General features: G+C 42.0%; 4 protein-coding genes across 8 annotated transcripts in view; 2 read left to right on the top strand and 2 right to left on the bottom strand.

Annotated features, from left to right (window-relative positions):
• Positions 1–16: 16 nt before the first annotated feature.
• LOC105560589 (SET and MYND domain-containing protein 4-like) lies at positions 17–4346 on the top strand. The gene is made up of 4 exons (XM_012009829.1): positions 17–1178; positions 2066–2921; positions 3098–3740; positions 3835–4346. Exons 1-4 carry the CDS (start codon positions 1159–1161, stop codon positions 4332–4334), a joined length of 2019 nt encoding a protein of 672 aa, XP_011865219.1. The 5' UTR covers positions 17–1158; the 3' UTR covers positions 4335–4346.
• A 21-nt stretch (positions 4347–4367) lies between these two features.
• On the bottom strand, positions 4368–8617 carry LOC105560590 (dynamin-1-like protein). 2 transcript variants are annotated; one of them, XM_012009830.1, is made up of 8 exons: positions 8198–8617; positions 7187–7751; positions 6825–7072; positions 6196–6726; positions 5933–6112; positions 5413–5713; positions 5121–5332; positions 4368–5052 (listed from the first exon to the last, which is right to left on the bottom strand). In XM_012009830.1, the coding sequence occupies exons 1-8, from the start codon at positions 8297–8299 to the stop codon at positions 4996–4998; spliced, it is 2196 nt and encodes a 731-aa protein (XP_011865220.1). In that variant the 5' UTR covers positions 8300–8617; the 3' UTR covers positions 4368–4995. The 2 variants fall into 2 exon arrangements, with proteins under 2 accessions (XP_011865220.1, XP_011865221.1); XM_012009831.1 differs by having other exon boundaries at positions 5413–5662; positions 8198–8614.
• A 410-nt stretch (positions 8618–9027) lies between these two features.
• Positions 9028–17127, top strand: part of LOC105560583 — a 12484-nt gene continuing 4384 nt past the window's right edge. For 2 of the 4 annotated variants that reach the window (XR_001008842.1, XM_012009822.1), the window contains exons 1-3: positions 9028–9646; positions 10173–10464; positions 10598–10767. Coding sequence is in view for 3 of the 4 variants with exons in the window: in XM_012009822.1 (XP_011865212.1) it covers positions 10333–10464; positions 10598–10767 (302 nt within the window). In the remaining variant the exon portion in view is untranslated. Of the gene's footprint in view, positions 9647–10172; positions 10465–10597; positions 10836–17127 lie in introns of those variants that run through there. The other 2 variants (XM_012009821.1, XM_012009820.1) reach the window with 2 other exon arrangements.
• Positions 15618–17127, bottom strand: part of LOC105560585 — a 5290-nt gene continuing 3780 nt past the window's right edge. The window contains exon 2 of the mRNA XM_012009825.1: positions 15618–17123. Coding sequence (XP_011865215.1) covers positions 15980–16693 — 714 coding nt within the window. The 5' untranslated portion in view covers positions 16694–17123 and the 3' untranslated portion in view covers positions 15618–15979. The remainder of the gene's footprint in view (positions 17124–17127) is intronic.

Genomic DNA, 17127 nt, shown 5'->3' with positions numbered 1-17127 from the left:
TTGTTTTTTTTTTAGCTACATTTCTCGCGAATTATTATTTTCCGCGTACAAAACGAGACGGACGTATAATTTTCGGGCACTCGAGAGAAATAAGGAGAGAGATGAAGAGCGAAAAGATCATTCGAGTGCAGAGAGTGCAAGTGAAACGAGCGGTTGTTCGCAGGTGTTTCGCGCGCGGTCGCGACTCTCGAGGTCGATTTAACTCTAGCCAACTCGATCGATTAAAGCCCGGTTTCACCAAACGTCGTTTAACTTTAGTCTTGGTTGGTTTTAGTTTATTAATTCACGTTCGTCTCTTTCTAAAGTAACAGTTAGAAAGAGATCAAGGATTAATTAAGCTAGGCGACATTGGTGAAATCAGGCCTAACTCAGCCAATCGTTTGCGGCAAAATTTCAAATTGCCATTTTCAGTCTAATCCTCTTTTTACGTGCACAATGAAAAGATTAATCTTTCTGTCAATATTTAATTAATCCGCTTTGCAGAAGTCATCCTGACACAGACATGACTTGAATTAAACTCCTACTTTGTAAAATTATCAGCCAATTGTTTGCGGCAAAATTTTAAATTAGACAGCTATTTTCAGTCTAATCCTCTTTTTACGTGCACAATGAAAAGATTAATCTTTCTGTCAATATTTAATTAATCCGCTTTGCGGAAGTTATCCTGACACAGACATGACTTGAATTAAACTCCTACTTTCTAAAATTATTGTAAAATTACTATACTTTGATCAGGTACATTAAACCAGCAAACAACTAACAGTTACACACCACCAATATTATAATTTTCTTCTCAACAATGTAAAGTCTATTGTACATTAAATTTATATTATTGAATGGGGAAATTATAATTTTATATGTTCTGATGTTATGTAACTGTTGACGTTTCCTAGGTAAGAGAGATCGGGCGTTACGAATTCTCGATCATCGCCCCTGCAAAACGGACTTGCCTGATCTATCGATGCGCGAGATCCTCGGTTAATTTTCTATAAACGGAATCGTCGGGCGCGTTTACGCAAGAGGGAACAAACGTGCCGAGACGACCTAATTTTAGAATCCGTCGCATTCGCGCCTCCGTTTCGCGACGTGGAGGCAGAATCCCGCGAATGTTTCGTGTTAAACGCACAATCGATCGCTCCCGATAAGCGATTAGCGCTAATGTCTCTGACGAGAAAGGGGTAAGCCAAGCTGCTTCTTGATCCCGGCTACCGACAGCCGTCCCACCTTCGTCCCAGATCCGTTTCCTCCGTGCGGAGGTATTCGCCGCGAAAACTGGGACGGTTCTCCGTCTAATGACAAATTCCACGGACGGAATGTTCGCTTCCGCGACCGGACGGGCCGTCGTTCGTGCGCTATTTCTGTCTGCGATTAAATTTACAGCGGTAAATTTAGAGAATCGACAGAAATACGTTCGTCGCTGCGACTGGTCTGCAAAAACCTGGGGTCGCCATCGTGCGCCCATCAATTTTCAGACACATGAGTTTTGTGCGCCAGTTACATATTAGTGTGCGACATCGCATACATGTACGCAAATGCGTTTGCAGTGGATAAAATTAAAAATCTTCAATTACAGACAAATTCGGAAGCATCTCCTGTGTCTTTTGATGACGACTTTTTCTCAAATAAATGATAATACGAGTCCCATGCGTTTTTTCCAGCGAAAATGTTCTTCCACAAATGATTATAATACATCGATTTCTAGAAAGAATATCATCGCTCTCACTGTATTTCATCGTAGTCGGAAATGTTCCGAGTTCACCTTTGTTTTTCGATATGTTGTTCGTTTCAATAACGGCTGTTAAAGACACTCAGGCCGGTATTCATAGTCAGAATTTGTATTCAGGACCGTCTTGAATCTTTATCTAAAGATGCTGTATGGAATATTTCATTGGCTATGGAGTATCCAAAGATAATCTTAAGACTGTCTTGAATATAAGATTTGACTATGAATACCGACCTCCGAATTTACATTTATTGCGTTGCACGAGTTTCTCTCGTTTTCGGATTTCATATCAAGTGGCGTATTACAAAATTTGTACTTTTCATCATTCATCTGTTGTTACAGAAATGTCTCGCTCGACGAGTTTCGTCGTGCCGTGCATAATGCCGTATCGCAGGAGCCGTTCGCGGCTCGATTCGCGGGGCTGTCCGCGTCGGGCGACAGGCGAGGAATGGTCGAGATGCTCGTGGAGATGCCGTGCGTGGCGGGCTTGAAACTGGGCGACTTGTACGAGGGTAAGAACGACGCGCAGGCCGCGCGGCTGTACGAGAGATCGCTCGGGACGGCGACGGAGTCCGGAGACGAGCGCGCGGAGGAGCTCAAGACGAGTAATATTCTCACGCGAGCACTGTTTGCGGCCGGTGCGAGCGGTAGAGTGTTTCTAGATGCGATCTGCGAGCGCGCTAGGCGCTCCTACAGTTTGCGCGCTTACGCGAGCTGCCTGCGGGACTGCGACTGCATGCTGGCGCTTCCTGCGAGTCTCTACGACGACTCCGCGGAGAACGTCAAGTACTTGGTGCAACGTAGGAAGGAATGCCTTCAACTAGAGCGGGAGTGCACCCGGAAATTGGAGGCCGCGTCCTTCAAGAAACGCGGCGGCCGTCAACGGCCGTCCTCCAACACTTCCTACTCCTCTTCCTCCTCCTTCCGTTCTTCTTCCAGCAGTGCGTTGCCCACCATCGATGGCAAGCCGCACGTCTGCTTCACGAGCTGTCCGGACAGCGTCGAGCTGCGGTTCGACGAAGCCAGGGGCCGGCACCTCGTGGCTGCGAGAGACATCAGGCCGGGGACTGTGCTCATTGTCGACCGGCCGTTTTCCTTTAGCACGGACGCACCAGCTCTCGGCAGGAATTGCTTGCATTGCCATGCGACACTTAAATTAGAAGACAGCGTTAGAATCCCGTGTCGTGATTGCCAAACAGTTAGTAGAGCGCATGATTTACATGCTACGCGCCGTGTACATAGCGCCAGACCTGGTTATCCATACCTTCGCCTGTTAGTTCCCGTGTTAATTTAGCGACTTTCTTTCTTTGCGTGCCTTTCCACAGCTTGCGCGTCACAGAAACTTGGATACAAATTTTGTCTCGCGTTCTCCAGGTGGCCTTCTGCGCGGAAGCGTGTCGCAAGGAAGCGTGGGAGAAGTATCACCGGTACGAGTGCTCGGTGTTCGATTACTTCTTCGAAAATTCGTCCAACAGCGAACGCCAGCGAACGTCTTATCTCTTGCTGGCTTACCGCACCACGGTCATGCAAGCGCTGTCGCTGCGAGACGGCGCGGCGACCACGTGCGTCTTGAATCCCGACTTCCTACGATACCACGCCAGTGGTGATGCAGGAGATCACGACGTTAGCAGGGAGTGCGCGGACTCGGGGTCGAAGAGGACGTACAGTCCTCTGGATTACCGAACGGTGTTCCAACTGGAGACCCATTGCGCTGACGTGGAGGCCAACGTGAATCTCGTACGCGCCGCCGAGGCGATCTTTCTCGCGAAATGCCTGACCTCGGTTCTCAGCAAACTGGACGTGGTCTGCGCGAGGGAGACGTTCGTTTCGTTGGCCGCGGCTATGCTGCACCATTTGCAGGCGATCGTCTGCAACGCGTACGAGATTGTCGAGAACGTCCATGACGAGGCGACGCGCGTATGGGAGCCTAGGAACGTTGGTGCAGCGATCTACACCACGGTCAGTCTCGTGAATCACGGCTGTTACCCTAACGTGGTTCGCCACTCCTATCCGAACGGTAAGCGAGCCCGATCAGGAACGAGCCTGGCTGTACAAACTGACGAGGACGGCGACGAGACGAGCGAGATTCTGATAATTGTTACACGTTACAGGAGCAGTCGTGGTCAGAGCGCTGCGCTTCATCGGCAAAGGATGCGAGTTACTCGACTGCTACGGGCCTCACTTTCTCAGCGAGAGCAAACTCAACAGGCGCGAGCTCCTGTGGAAGAAGTATCGATTCCTATGTGGCTGCGACGCCTGCAAGCAGAACTGGAAGTGTCCGCCGGCTGAAATAACGAGTTACAAATGCACGGCGTGCGCCGAGTCGACGGGCGTCTTGATCGCAGGCGCGAGGGCGACGAGTCACCGATGCGCCAAATGCGAGAAAATCATTGATTTGAGGAGAATCGAGAAGCAACTTCGAAAATCGATTCAAAAGAGACTGTGCGCCATCGCGAAAATGTATCAGGGGAATTACAGAGACGCGCTGCCTCTGCTGTTCGAGCACGCGGACTTAGTCAACAAACACTTGGCCGAGCCGAATATTGAAGGTATCAAAACAGAACAGTGTATCGTCCAGTGTTACAACTCTCTCGGCTCTATCTCCATGTGACAACTCACCAGTTGATTGAAAACAGTCTATAAGTGAAATTATTTAAATTTATTCTACAGCTTTGTGAAAAACGCGACACAATCCGCTAAGAACAGATACTTCCAGCTTCCTATTCTGGAATGAGAAATTATGCAAACAGCGAAACTAGAAAATACACGGAACAATAATCCTCAATTGCATTCTCGGTAACAGTCGCTGTATAACATGAGGCAATTAGATTAGACTAAGATCATTAAGAAGCATATAATTCCGTGGTAAAATGCGTGATACAAAACGAGTTAATCGATTACCTATCGTACAACGATAGGTCATCAGCGTATACATCGATAGAATACCAAAGATAATAAAAAAAAAACCGAGCTCGAATTTTACGTCTTGCGAATCAAATAACGATCCGGTTGCGGAAACGCGCATTTTATATACGATGTTATGCCTCCTTCATGCTCACGTACTATAAAAGTGGATGACGTAACATAACAGAACCATTGCTTCTCAATAGCGATACATATACCTTACTTGTGTGAGAAAGACAAGTGTTATGTACAATAATTATCATCATATACATTGGTAAAGTACATCCTTCAATTCAGTTCATTAAAACACAGAGATGTAATACCTAAATTCAACTAGAATCTGGCGAGGTGGCGATTTAGGCGTTCGATTACCACATGTGTGTTTCTCTAATTTCGCTAATGATGTGACCTGCTTGAGTCAGTGCCTGCGGAATCAGAGCAATTGTCAGCGATCAATTGTTATAAAGAAGCTTCGTATTCAACTTTCATGTACCTTAAGCATGTCCGCTGTTTCTTTACGCCTAACAGCGATGTGTGCGCTCTCGATCAACAGAGCCTCAGCCTGATCCGATTTGTACAAATGTGTGACAAGTTCGCTTTGTAGATTATCTTTCACGTAGTTGACTAGGAAATGCATAACAGCCTTTGGTACACTATCCTGAATGGACTTCCGTACAATATAAAAGTATGATCTTATGAGCCTTTCTGTCGAGCAACGAGTGAAAGAAGAAAATTAAATTTTGTCAACATACTGTGTGACGTTTAATACGACGTAACTTCCTTACCAATAATATCACAATCCCGTTGCTCACGATCGCTGAGCTTTCGAGACGTCTGTATCGGTACCGCCGGAAGCAGATTTACTGGCTTTTGTTGCGGGGACGCTTTCTGCAGTTCGATCGCTGGATACGGGGAGCTATTATTTTCACGCATTCTGACCGGAGACCCGTCCGCGGAACTAGTCGACTCGGTTCTTCCCTGGAGTAGCAAGTTACTTAGCAGCCAGTGATTCTGCTGTCCTTGCTGTTCCTTAGTCTGATCGGAAACAGAGTTCATCTCATCTTGATTATTGACTGATTTTACAATCTGTTACAAACGCAAGTTCACTATTAGTCGCGAACGTGACGCAATAAAGTACAAGTGGCTCGGACAACATGTTGAAGTGTTGAGCACGCAAACGTTGCTAGCCAACATTTAAATCATTACTCTTGAAACAATAACTTCATTAATGAGTTACGCACAGAATGAAATAAATTGGTATAATAAATTTCGCAAAAGAAAAAACAATAAATAGAAATTACTTACAGTATCATTGGAGATTACGGTATTGACTATAGTACTGGATGCTGAAGTTAGTCGTTTGTTGTGCTTCAAATGATCCACATCAGCGTCCTTCAGTAGAGACGATACAAATGCCGCATCTTTGTGAAAGTCGGGATGCTTAGTGTTAATGTACGCCAATTCTATCGCAACCAAGTTCTCTACCTTTTTTCCCCCCCCAGAAATCATCACGTTAGTACGAGGGATACGTTATGGATACACACAGACAACGGATATTTTAGTTTTACCATTGAATTGGTAGGTGGGAGCCGTGTACGTAGCAACTGCGTGACAACATCGACGATACGCTCGTGCAGTTTAGGAAAACGTAGCATCTCCTGTTGCACCTCAGTGCCGCAATGCTGTATTATGCTCTGCATTTCTTCGTGCACGAGCTCTACGCACCGTAGCGAGGGATCCTCCAACTTTCGTATCTGCCGTTTGACCAGCAACTCGAAGGAGACCTCTGGCACGAAGAGAGCCGGCCTCGGACCAGTTGCATTACGGATAGCAGTCAGTATGTCGACTTTACTGAGGTCTGCCAGTGGATTAATTGAATCGAGCGTTTTACCAAAGGTCTCGTGAAATATGTAGCAAATGCGAGCGCCGCCGCACAGCTCGGTGGTTTCTATGTTCCTCGCTGTTCCCTCTATCGTAGCGCAGTAGCTGTTTGCAAACTTGGTGATGATCTGCAGCAGGGTCTGGCTCTTGTCCTCGACGTCCCCGCCATAGGAATTGAGCAGGGTTTGATACTGCGCGACCATCGTGTTCACTCTGTTCTGTTTTCAAAAAGCACAAGTTCTACCAAATTATGCTCACTTTAGTAGATTCTAGCTATATCCTGCATATACGACAACTCTACTGTTAATGTCATTACCTTCAACTCCGGCAAACAGTCTCTAATATGTTGCATAAGTAAACGATTAAGAGTCTTTGCTAAGTACGGAGTGCCGTTTCTGTTGGCCAAAGTTGGATATTTACGTTGCAAGAATGTGGCCTCGTCCTTCAACGCTTCCTTAATACTCTTATTGTTCATTATATCTTGCTGGGAACGATTGACTACACCTATAATGCCCAGTTTGACTGGGATGACTCTGCCGCATAGAATGTCTATGGCGTCGGTTCCTAAAAGAGAAAACAAAGACGTACGAATTATTTTACACACACACGCAATCGTCAGTTTTGCCTTCGACAAATTCGAAGCGGGCGCGCGAACAAGCGCGGGAAGACTCAATTTACCAGCATCCATGAGATCCAATTTTGTAACGACCGCGAGCGTTCGTCTGCCGTCCGGGTCGACGTCTTTGCTGAGCTTTAAGCTCTCGCTCGTGGCCATGTCGGTGTTGGCAGTGACGACCGCTAAAATTATAGAGTTAGGGCTGCATATGTACTTCAACACGAGCTCGCGTATCTGAGCCTCGATGTCCTCCGGCTGATCACCCACTGGCACTTTCGTGATACCAGGCAGGTCTATAAGCGTCAGATTAACGACGGACGTCGAGTATATCTTAAGGTTAATTGGCTCCGGACAGATCCCTTTGTTCGCCCCGGCCATCCGGTCAGTTTCCGCCTCGATCTCCACGCGAATGTCGTTGAAGTCCTTGTAAATCCTGTTCTTCGTGTGCAGGAACATTCCCCACTCCTCCAAGTCCAGGGTGCCATTCTCCGCATTTCTGTGCTCCCGATCGTCCCTCGGTGTGTACACAAGCTGCAGTATTAACGGACGCCGCGTGACGATGCCGGTCCCTCGTGGTAGAAAAGAACGGCCCACCAGGCTCTCTATTACGGACGACTTGCCCGAGCTCTGAAAAATACAACGTTCGCATTCACGCTACGTTCAACAATAATTGCATCATAGTCGACGTGGACTCTAGATCAAAATTTCTTCGCGAGTGGCCAGCCGAATACTTTGTCTCTGCCTCTCGATTGATCACACGTAAACACGATACCTAGGGAAGCAGTGAGCTCCGAGTGAACTACATTTTTCCTGAATAGCGCACCACTCATCAACAGATCGCCGTTACATCGCTCGTGATAAGGGAAAAAAAATTTGAACATCCATCAACAATAACCGACGCCAGACCCGCTCCTTTCGGCCGCGTCCTCTCTCTCTCTTTCTCTCGCAATTCGTTCTCCTACCGGAAGGAGTGGAGTCGCGTACTCGCTTAACCTCGAGAGGGTGGCAAAGTCCGAGAAGGACGGTTCGCTGTTATCGGTTCGGTTACCGAGCGAAGGGTGACTCGGGCTAACCTGCGTGCCCAGAACGACGATCTGCGGCAGTTGCAGCACGGTAGCGCCGACGGTGTTGAACACGTCCTGCAGTTTGTTTATCACAGGTATCAGGGCTTCCATGGTGGCTCCGGGTGGTGCGACGATGAAGCCTTCCGCGTCGCGTCTTGTGTCGACGGGCGAATCGATCGGGCGGCGAGGCGGTCGGTCGGTCGGTTACGAAGCCGGGTTTCGAGTAACGCTCGGCGCTCCTGCTCTCTCTCTCTCTCTCTGCTCTCCACTCCTCTCCCCTCCGCGCCGCTCGCGACCCTGCTCTGCCGCGCGGCTCACCTCTGCATGCGTCGCGGCGCCGCAACGGAAGCAGATATTCCGATTAGACGGTCGACGATGATGCGCCGAATGACCGTAATTTCACTCGAAATAACTTTGCACACCGGAATGATGCACAGTTGCACACACCTGATTCCGCCGCCCCTTCCCGCGCTCCGTAATCCGCGCGCGCGTGCGCGCGCACCCGCTTCGTTGTGTGACGTGACGCACGACGTGCGTTGCACGTACGTGCGAGCTGACGCTACGCAACACGCGCGTAGATCCCATTATTTCTGAATTGATCTATTCTTCTATTCAGAAATCAAATATTTTCGGACTTCGTGTTTTATAAGACATTAACAAAAGATCTTTCTACAACGTACGTATTTAAGAAGGTCTTTTAACATCTATTTTTATCCAAAACTATGAAAAGATACAGGAAATGATACACTTGATTATTTTTCTTAAATATTAATACAAATTCATGAAAATATTATTAAGTATCAATCTTTTTATACATTTGAATTTTATATGACTAATTTAAGTCTTTTTACCTTTGCGGAGAACTTGCGAGTTGGAAATAGAAAGTACAACGTTTGCTCTGTGCGCTCCCAAGCTACGAGATCTAGTCGAGAACAAATCTCCAAATATAGTTTCTGCTTACACTATGAGAAATGTAAAAAAGAACACCAATCCTAAGTTGTATCTGCAAAACTGTTTGAAGAAGTGGAAGCAACTGTTTAGTATACTGTGTAAACGTGCAATAGCCTATTTAAATAGCGCGCGGCTCCTTGCGTCGCCGCCATCTTGCCACCGTCTGCGCGCGCTGCGGCTACTAAGCATCGCATTGGTCGCTTGAGATCCTAACATATTTCCTAACCGATCACGTGTGTGTGGTCCGCGCGGCTCGTGCCGGCGAGCATCAAGTGTTTCATTTGGGACGCCGAGTGGTGCACACGTCTTCCGACCGAAGGAAAAATTTTTGATCCTGCGGGATTGCATCATCCCGCGCGTGGCCCGGTTACCGGCCATTAGGAGACCACCGGAGGACCATTAAGACTACCGGTTCGCCGAGTCCGCGTCAGCTCACGCTGTAGAATCTGGGAGCCAAAAAAAACCCGAAGAAGAAGCGCACCCATCAATGGCCGGCCCGCCGACGGGGTGAGTTTGTGAAATTTATTAAATTTCTTTCCGGCAAATTTAACGCGATACATGTCCTCTCATGCTTGTTTGTAATGTGCTACAATTAGCTCGCCTCTTGTTTATTGTAATATTGTAAGGTAGTCGTGATTGAGAGTCCTATTAACTTTATTATTTCAATTACAAGTATCATCACAAAGATATTAAAAGTGTAAGGTAGTCGTGATCGAGAGTGACTTCTGGCACGAATCGTACGGTATATATCGCGGGAACGCGAACGACCACGCGCGATACTCTTTCGGTGCGAAGTGCGCTCTTTTCGCCAACGGCCGATGCCGCGATTCCCTTCGACGGTTCTCGAAGGGTACGCCCGATTTCGGACACGGTTCCTTCGTGTGTTTCCGCGGAGCACGATAATCGGCGTAGCACGCTTTCGGTGCGTGATACCGTGCTCTTCGACGCGTCGTAACGCTCGCGTACGATCGGTGGTAGGTGCCTTACAATATTTATTTGTGTAACACCAAACGATCACTTAATTTTGTTCAAGACGGAAAAGTCGAAGGTGTTAGATAAACCAGCACACATCTCGCAGGTTTGGGACAATATTGTTGCCGTTACCATAACTTCTCGTACACCTGAAGGTCTCCGACGCATCAGGGGTACACACAGTCCCGAGACACAAACTGCCGATATTCAAATTCCTCAAGATGTACGAGAGCCGGTTTATGTTGTGTACAAGCGTGTCGAAACTCAACAAGATGAGAAACGTGTGCATAATCGCCGAAGATCCGAGCGGTAGAATGGTCTCGCTCAATCCGGATCATAGAAACACCATACAGGTACGCGATATACTCCGTATATATATATATATATATATATATATATATATATATATTATCCTGAGTTAACGTACTACTCTCTATCATGATTACTTGCTTTATAGATATTAAAGATTTTGAATAATGTTTGCAGGATGGGCAAGTCAAGTTGCCATATTGCCCGATGCACACCTATAAACCGTTGTCCGATAAAGGCTGGGCGGAACAAGAAATGACATCCTTGCCCAACGTAAAGATGAAGATTCTCGAGTCTCGTATGCAACAATTGTTAGCGTCGCACAACGGCATTCTACCGTTGCTAAGGTGCGTTTTTCTTATTCATATTCATCTTTGTACACGCAGTACGAAAGAATTATGTCGTGCCTATTGATATATATATATCAATATATATATATCAATATATATATATATATCAATAAGATTAAAATGATAAAATAACAAAAATTAATATTAAATTAATAATTTTACAATATTATATATATGTAATATTGTAAAATTATTAATTTAATATTAATTTTTGTTATTTTATCATATTTTACAATATTACATATATATAATATTGTAAAATTATTAATTTAATATTAATTTTTGTTATTTTATCATTTTATTTTTATTGCTTTATTGCTAATATTATTTCTTTATGAATGTATTGTATCAACATGAAAATAACTTACTAATATTATTAGTACTCACCTGCTTGTTCATGTTACACTCTGGGTTTGTCACTAAATTAGTTGGATCAAGATCGGATACATTTTTAAGAATTTTTACATTTACAGGTGTAGCTCGATTTTCTTCTCGCAATTTATAATTTGATGGAGGACATTCAATCGTCTCATTGAATGTATTTGATATATAATATATACACATTATGCACAAATATATGTATAATGTGTATAAAACAATATAGTTTTATTTATTATTTTATTTCTACAATTACTTACAATTATGCATGTCATCTTCAGAGTCGCCATAGTTTTTTTTTCGTTATCAAACGAAAAACTATATTGTTTTATACACATTATACATATATTTTTGACTAATGTGTATATATTATACATATATCAAATGCCTCCAAGAAATGAAAGACGATTGAGTTTTGCAGGCAACGCTTTGACTGTTTCATTCAAAGCGACCAATTTACTGTCATCTTAAGTAGATACATCAATACACACATTCTCTATTTGTCGAGCCCTGTCAAATGTATCGTAAGGTCCCAAAATCTTACGACAACTGCAAACTTCCCAATCATCTTCAGGATTTATCTTTCTCTTTACTGCGCTGCTGGTATTATATTTAGAGAGTCGAATTCGACTTTTTTTTCCGGCATCCATCCAACTGTCGGGAACGACTTGACAGAAGTTTTCCCATAATATAACGTAATACATCTGAAATAATACCGATTATGGTAAATACTTATGTACAGGGTGAGGAAAAAGTATGTAAACCCATAAATTTTTCAAAAACTATGCATTTTAGAAATAAATGTTTCAGACAAAAGTTATATGATTTCAAGGAAGACATAAGATAGTATCATTAGTTTGTCCTTGGATAGTCGTTTGAAGGTTACATGAAGGTAATCTTGAATTTTTAAATGAAAACCTGCTTTTTTATTATATCATTTTTTTCTATTAATTTGAACAGACAACTTTTGTAAACATTAATGGAAAATGGAAGCCCCATTAAGGGTTGAGGAACACTGCTAACAGATGGCTTACTTTTGGCAATGCATCTGGTTTCATTAATGTTCTGGGTCATTGAAATCTATATACGTATAAAATAATTTTTTAGATATTCAAAGAAAACTGAGCAACTTTTTCAATATTCATCATACGATATGTCGATAACTGTTTATCGTGAGGAAAAATGATACATGACTGTTGACTTTATTTGCTGTGAAGAATATGCTGTTGCAATAGTACTCCAACTTTGATAAATATTTATGTACACATCTCCTTTGAGTTTTCATGTATACACAAATGTTTATAAAAATTGAACTATCGCAACAGCATATTCTTGATACCAAATCAAGTAAAAATATCCTGTATCATTTTTTTTCACGATAAACAGTTATCGAGATATTGTATGATGAATATTGAAAAAGTTGTCAAGTTTTCTTTGACTGTTAAAAAGTATTAGACAAATAAAAAAATTTTTCAGACAAAAGTTGTCTGTTCAAATTTATAATTAATAGAAAAAGATGATGTACAAAGAAATGAAGGTTTCCATTTACAAAATTCAAGATAACCTTCATGTAACCTTCAAACGACCATCCAAGGTTAAACCAATGATGCCATCTTATGTCCCCCTTGAAATCATACAACTTTTGTCTCAAACATTGGTTTGTAAAATGCATTATTTTTTAAAAATTGAGAGATTTCCATACTTTTTCCTCACCCTGTTTAATTAACACGCTCTTTTATCATAGAAAATCATAAGTGTACTTAGAACTTTTAACCTTTAGAGGACAGGAAGTAACTTTTTGGACTCCACTATGATGCCTTATTTTTCATAGTATAACACTTTAACAAACATGAAAGATATAAATAAAATTAACCTGATGCTGGTTGTCACATAAAGGAATACCGCCGTCTAAAACCAGCTAAAATTATAAAGTTTTATATAAGTAACTCTTATATCAACTCTGTTGGGATATATTATGTTTAGTTTAGACAATTTTAGAGGCGGTATATATAATAATCAAATAATCAAAATTAGTGCCTTTTATTTCTTTGTAAGTCTAATGAAAATGGCGCGATCCTGTTAAAATATCAACGTTCAAAAATGCGTTGGATCTCTGAGACCCGATGTAGATGGCGCCGGGTTAAAAATTCATGAAAAAATATGCACGTTCTCTAAGGATTAACAATAATTAAACTTGATTATTAATTAAAAATATTTTTCAAAATTGTTAAATATGTTATACGGTATCATTATAATATATTGTATAGTATATATATGTATATATGTATTATATATATATATATAATGATAAATTTTGGAAAATACTTGTATTTTTCAGTAGTAAATAACTCACTTCAATCATTAGTGTGTAGAATAGGGATTGTATAAAATGTATTTTCGTATGGAAGTCGCATCCCTTTGGCAGTTATTTCATTTATTGGATACATTCTATCTTCTGACCATTTATCTCCGATATGGATTCCTAAATGCCGTGAATCACATGGATAGGAAGGAACACTGTAAGAATTTTGCAATATTTTTCCAAGTGTAACTGTTTCTCCATTCTTCTTGCCAATATATTTAATCTTGAGAACATATTTGTTATTTGTACAGGGTGTCCCAATTTAGTGTCCCACCCAAATAACTTTTTTATTTTTAACTTCAGAAAAAAACATTTCAGACCTAATTCGGTTCGAAGGGGGACACAAGATGGTACCATTAGTTTGACCTTGATAAGTTGCATGAAGGTCATGTATAGGTCACCTTTAAGTTTTTTAATGGAAACCCCCTACTGTTTATTATACTATCTTATTCTACTAATTAATATACATAAATTTTGCCTGAAGCATTTTTCGATTTGCCTAATACTTTGCGAGATATTCAAGAGAAAATTTATAACTTCTTCAATATTTAGCTTACAATATCTCGATAACTGTTTGCCGGAGGGAGAAGTAGTACAGGACTTTTTTACTTGATTTGGTCTCAGGAATATGCTGTTGCAATAGTGCTCCAATAATTGAAAATTGTTGTGTATGTAAATTTGGTGTATGTTACAATATTGGAACACTTTTACAACAGCATATTCCTGAAACCAAATCAAGTAAAAAAAGTCCTGTACTACTTTTTCCTCCGACAGACAGTTATCGAGATATCATAAGCTAAATATTGAAAAAGTTGTCAATTTTCTCTTGAATATCTAGCAAAGTATTAGGCAAATCGAAAAATGCTTCAGGCAAAAGTTATTTATAATAATTAGAAGAATAAGATAGTATAATAAACAATAGGGTGTTCCATGTAAAAAATTGAAGGTGACCTTTACGTGACCTTCATGCAACTAGTCACGGTCAAACTAATGGTACCATCTTGTGTCTCCCTTCGAACCGAATAACTTGTGTCTGAAAAGTTTTTTCTGCACTTAAAAATATAGTTATTTGGGGTGGGACATTAAATTGGGACATCCTGTATAACAGTAAGAATCAGCCTCTTTAATGCAGGACAGTGTAAAGTTTTTAAATTTTGCTTCTTGATAAGAATGTGTACATCCAAACAATAATTCTTCATTCTTGGCTTTTTTAAGAATGGGATAATCTTGAGATTCATGTCCAACATTTGTAGTATTTTCTGATTTTTCCATTAGTCGTCTATGCAATTGTTGCAACGGTTGTGCACTTTTCCTGAGCATGTGCTTCATTTCTTGAAAATAATTTTCGAATGGAAAAGCGCTAAACATATCGAGACATCCAAAATTCTTAACATCTTCAGGCAAATGAATCAAGACCATTTGTCATTCGAGTATTTCCTGGATATTGTCAGCAGACCTGATGAAATGTTACGCACTCTTCAGAATACAATACTTTAAATGCTTGTACAAAATGTACTAGTAATTCACGTGCATATTCATTATTGTATCTACAATCGCTAGGATTGCAAAGAATGGAAATTGCACAGTGTAGGACATAAAAGTGTTTCAAGTAATCATTTGGCAAATACGACCACAAAGTAGCCAAGCTCGTATATAGGAGAAACAGTCTAAACTCTGTCGCTTTCCAGCGATCCAATTCATCCAAACTTCTTGGTTTTCTAGAAAATTCTTTAGGTATGTGTTCCGGATTCAATTATGAATCTCGGTCTGTTCGTCACCGGCGTGATGGCAGCATCAGCCGGGTTCAGAGCGTGCAGCGCCACAGGAGCGCTGCGCGCGCATGCCCGATCGCAACGCGAGGCGACGGCGCTTCTTCACGCTCGTTTCCGGGGCTTTTTCGCTCATGGCTACCGTACACTGTACACGCGTCGTGTAGTGCTAAAGATTCTCAAGTGATATAGTGGACTTTCTTCATCACGGATAGACTCAGTGTGGACACGTAGTGAACTCAGCAGTGCGATTCAACCAGGACAGCTCGGGATACAGCATCACCGGCGGCTCAAGCTCACCACGCATCGCACGCCGGCGTCGCGTGGACACGGCTCACGGGCATCTACAATCACGAGGCCGGTCATCGATTAATATAATCGACCCGTGCAAGTGACACAGAGACTGATCATCCCCATTAAACCCTAGACTGCGCAAACTGTAAGCTTTTACATTTATTAAACGGACCACGGTATTTTACACAATCGATTCGAGTTACGATCACGTGATTTCTACCCTCTCACGCGTACATCCGTTCCTCGAGCCTCTCACCGCTAAGTCCTCTCAGCCCTGCTTCCAACCGCAGCGGTCCAGCGAGCTCTCCCAAAGAGAGTCGCGAACAGTATGTATGGTATTAACAGTTTCAAATCTGTAGACAATTGATTTATTTGAGAAGCACGCAATTTAATACCCTTTATTCCTTTAATTCACAATTTTGTAAGTCTTCATGACACCGAGACAAACGAGATGCATATAATCCAAGGGAAACTGTGTAACCATTTTCAATGCTATGTTTTCAAAAGGTGAATCATTCATATGATGATCTTCATTATGTCGTAATAAGAAACTTTCATCCGTACGTAATGGAGCGTATTCATTGAGAAATAACATTCGATTATCCCTCCATTCACCTTCCTCTTCACATTTGTCGCATCCATAGTATCCTGTATGACCTTTAATGCATTTCATGAATGCTTTTGCAGGAGCATCGCATATTACAGCATTTATCAAAATTTTGTATTTTTTCTCTCCATACTGAAATCCATTATCTTGAATGTCATTATATTCTTCAATAAATTGATGAATGATTTCATCAGGTTTGCTCGGTTTACAATATCCATGAAATACTCCAATGACAAATGGTTTTTCTCTATAAACACTGTGAATAATTTGACCTAAAAGTGGCCAAAAGTGTGCTTTTGAACTTTTTGCCAATGGTAATCCGTCAATGCTCAAATTGAGTTTTATTTGATTTTCAGTTGGTTCATACACAGGTCTCGTGTGTCGTAAATGATCGTTCAGTGCTCTCTGCAATCCGCGATAATAAAAAGTACCAGAATAACTATTAATCGTTGACGTTGTTTTTGGAGATTCTAACAATGTTTCGTGCATCACAAGGAAAATTTTTATGTCCATTCGCTCTCAGACCTTTGAGTAATTTTGTAAGACCTACTCGAGTAATATTATTCTCAACACTCCACATCTGTAAAAATTCTCGTAAGGAAAGTTCTTTCTGTATATTTAAATTTACATCTTCATAACAGTCAGTATTATTATCATTCAATTGTGATGCATCAAAATCAGATTCTCCATAATTTGAATAAGAGTCCTACGTTCGTCAACGTCTTCAGACATATGTACATCGTTATTTAAATAATCATTATTTTCAACAAAACATTCTTCGACTACTGGGTGCTGGGACTGCCCTCGAAAGAGGACAGAGTCCGCAGTAGTCGATGTTAGATCGAGATAATTTGACAGTATGTACTGGAACGTTCTCGATCAAGCTTCGACTACTGGGTGCTGGGACTGCCCTCGAAAGAGGACAGAGTCCGCAGTAGTCGATGTTT

Source organism: Vollenhovia emeryi, unplaced genomic scaffold, assembly GCF_000949405.1.
Source record: "Vollenhovia emeryi isolate VEMERY1.0 unplaced genomic scaffold, V.emery_V1.0 DF939227.1, whole genome shotgun sequence".
In the NCBI taxonomy this organism is placed as follows: Eukaryota; Metazoa; Arthropoda; class Insecta; order Hymenoptera; family Formicidae; genus Vollenhovia; species Vollenhovia emeryi.
The sequence above is the reverse complement of the archived record's forward strand: the minus strand, read 5'-3'. Positions and strand labels throughout refer to the sequence as shown.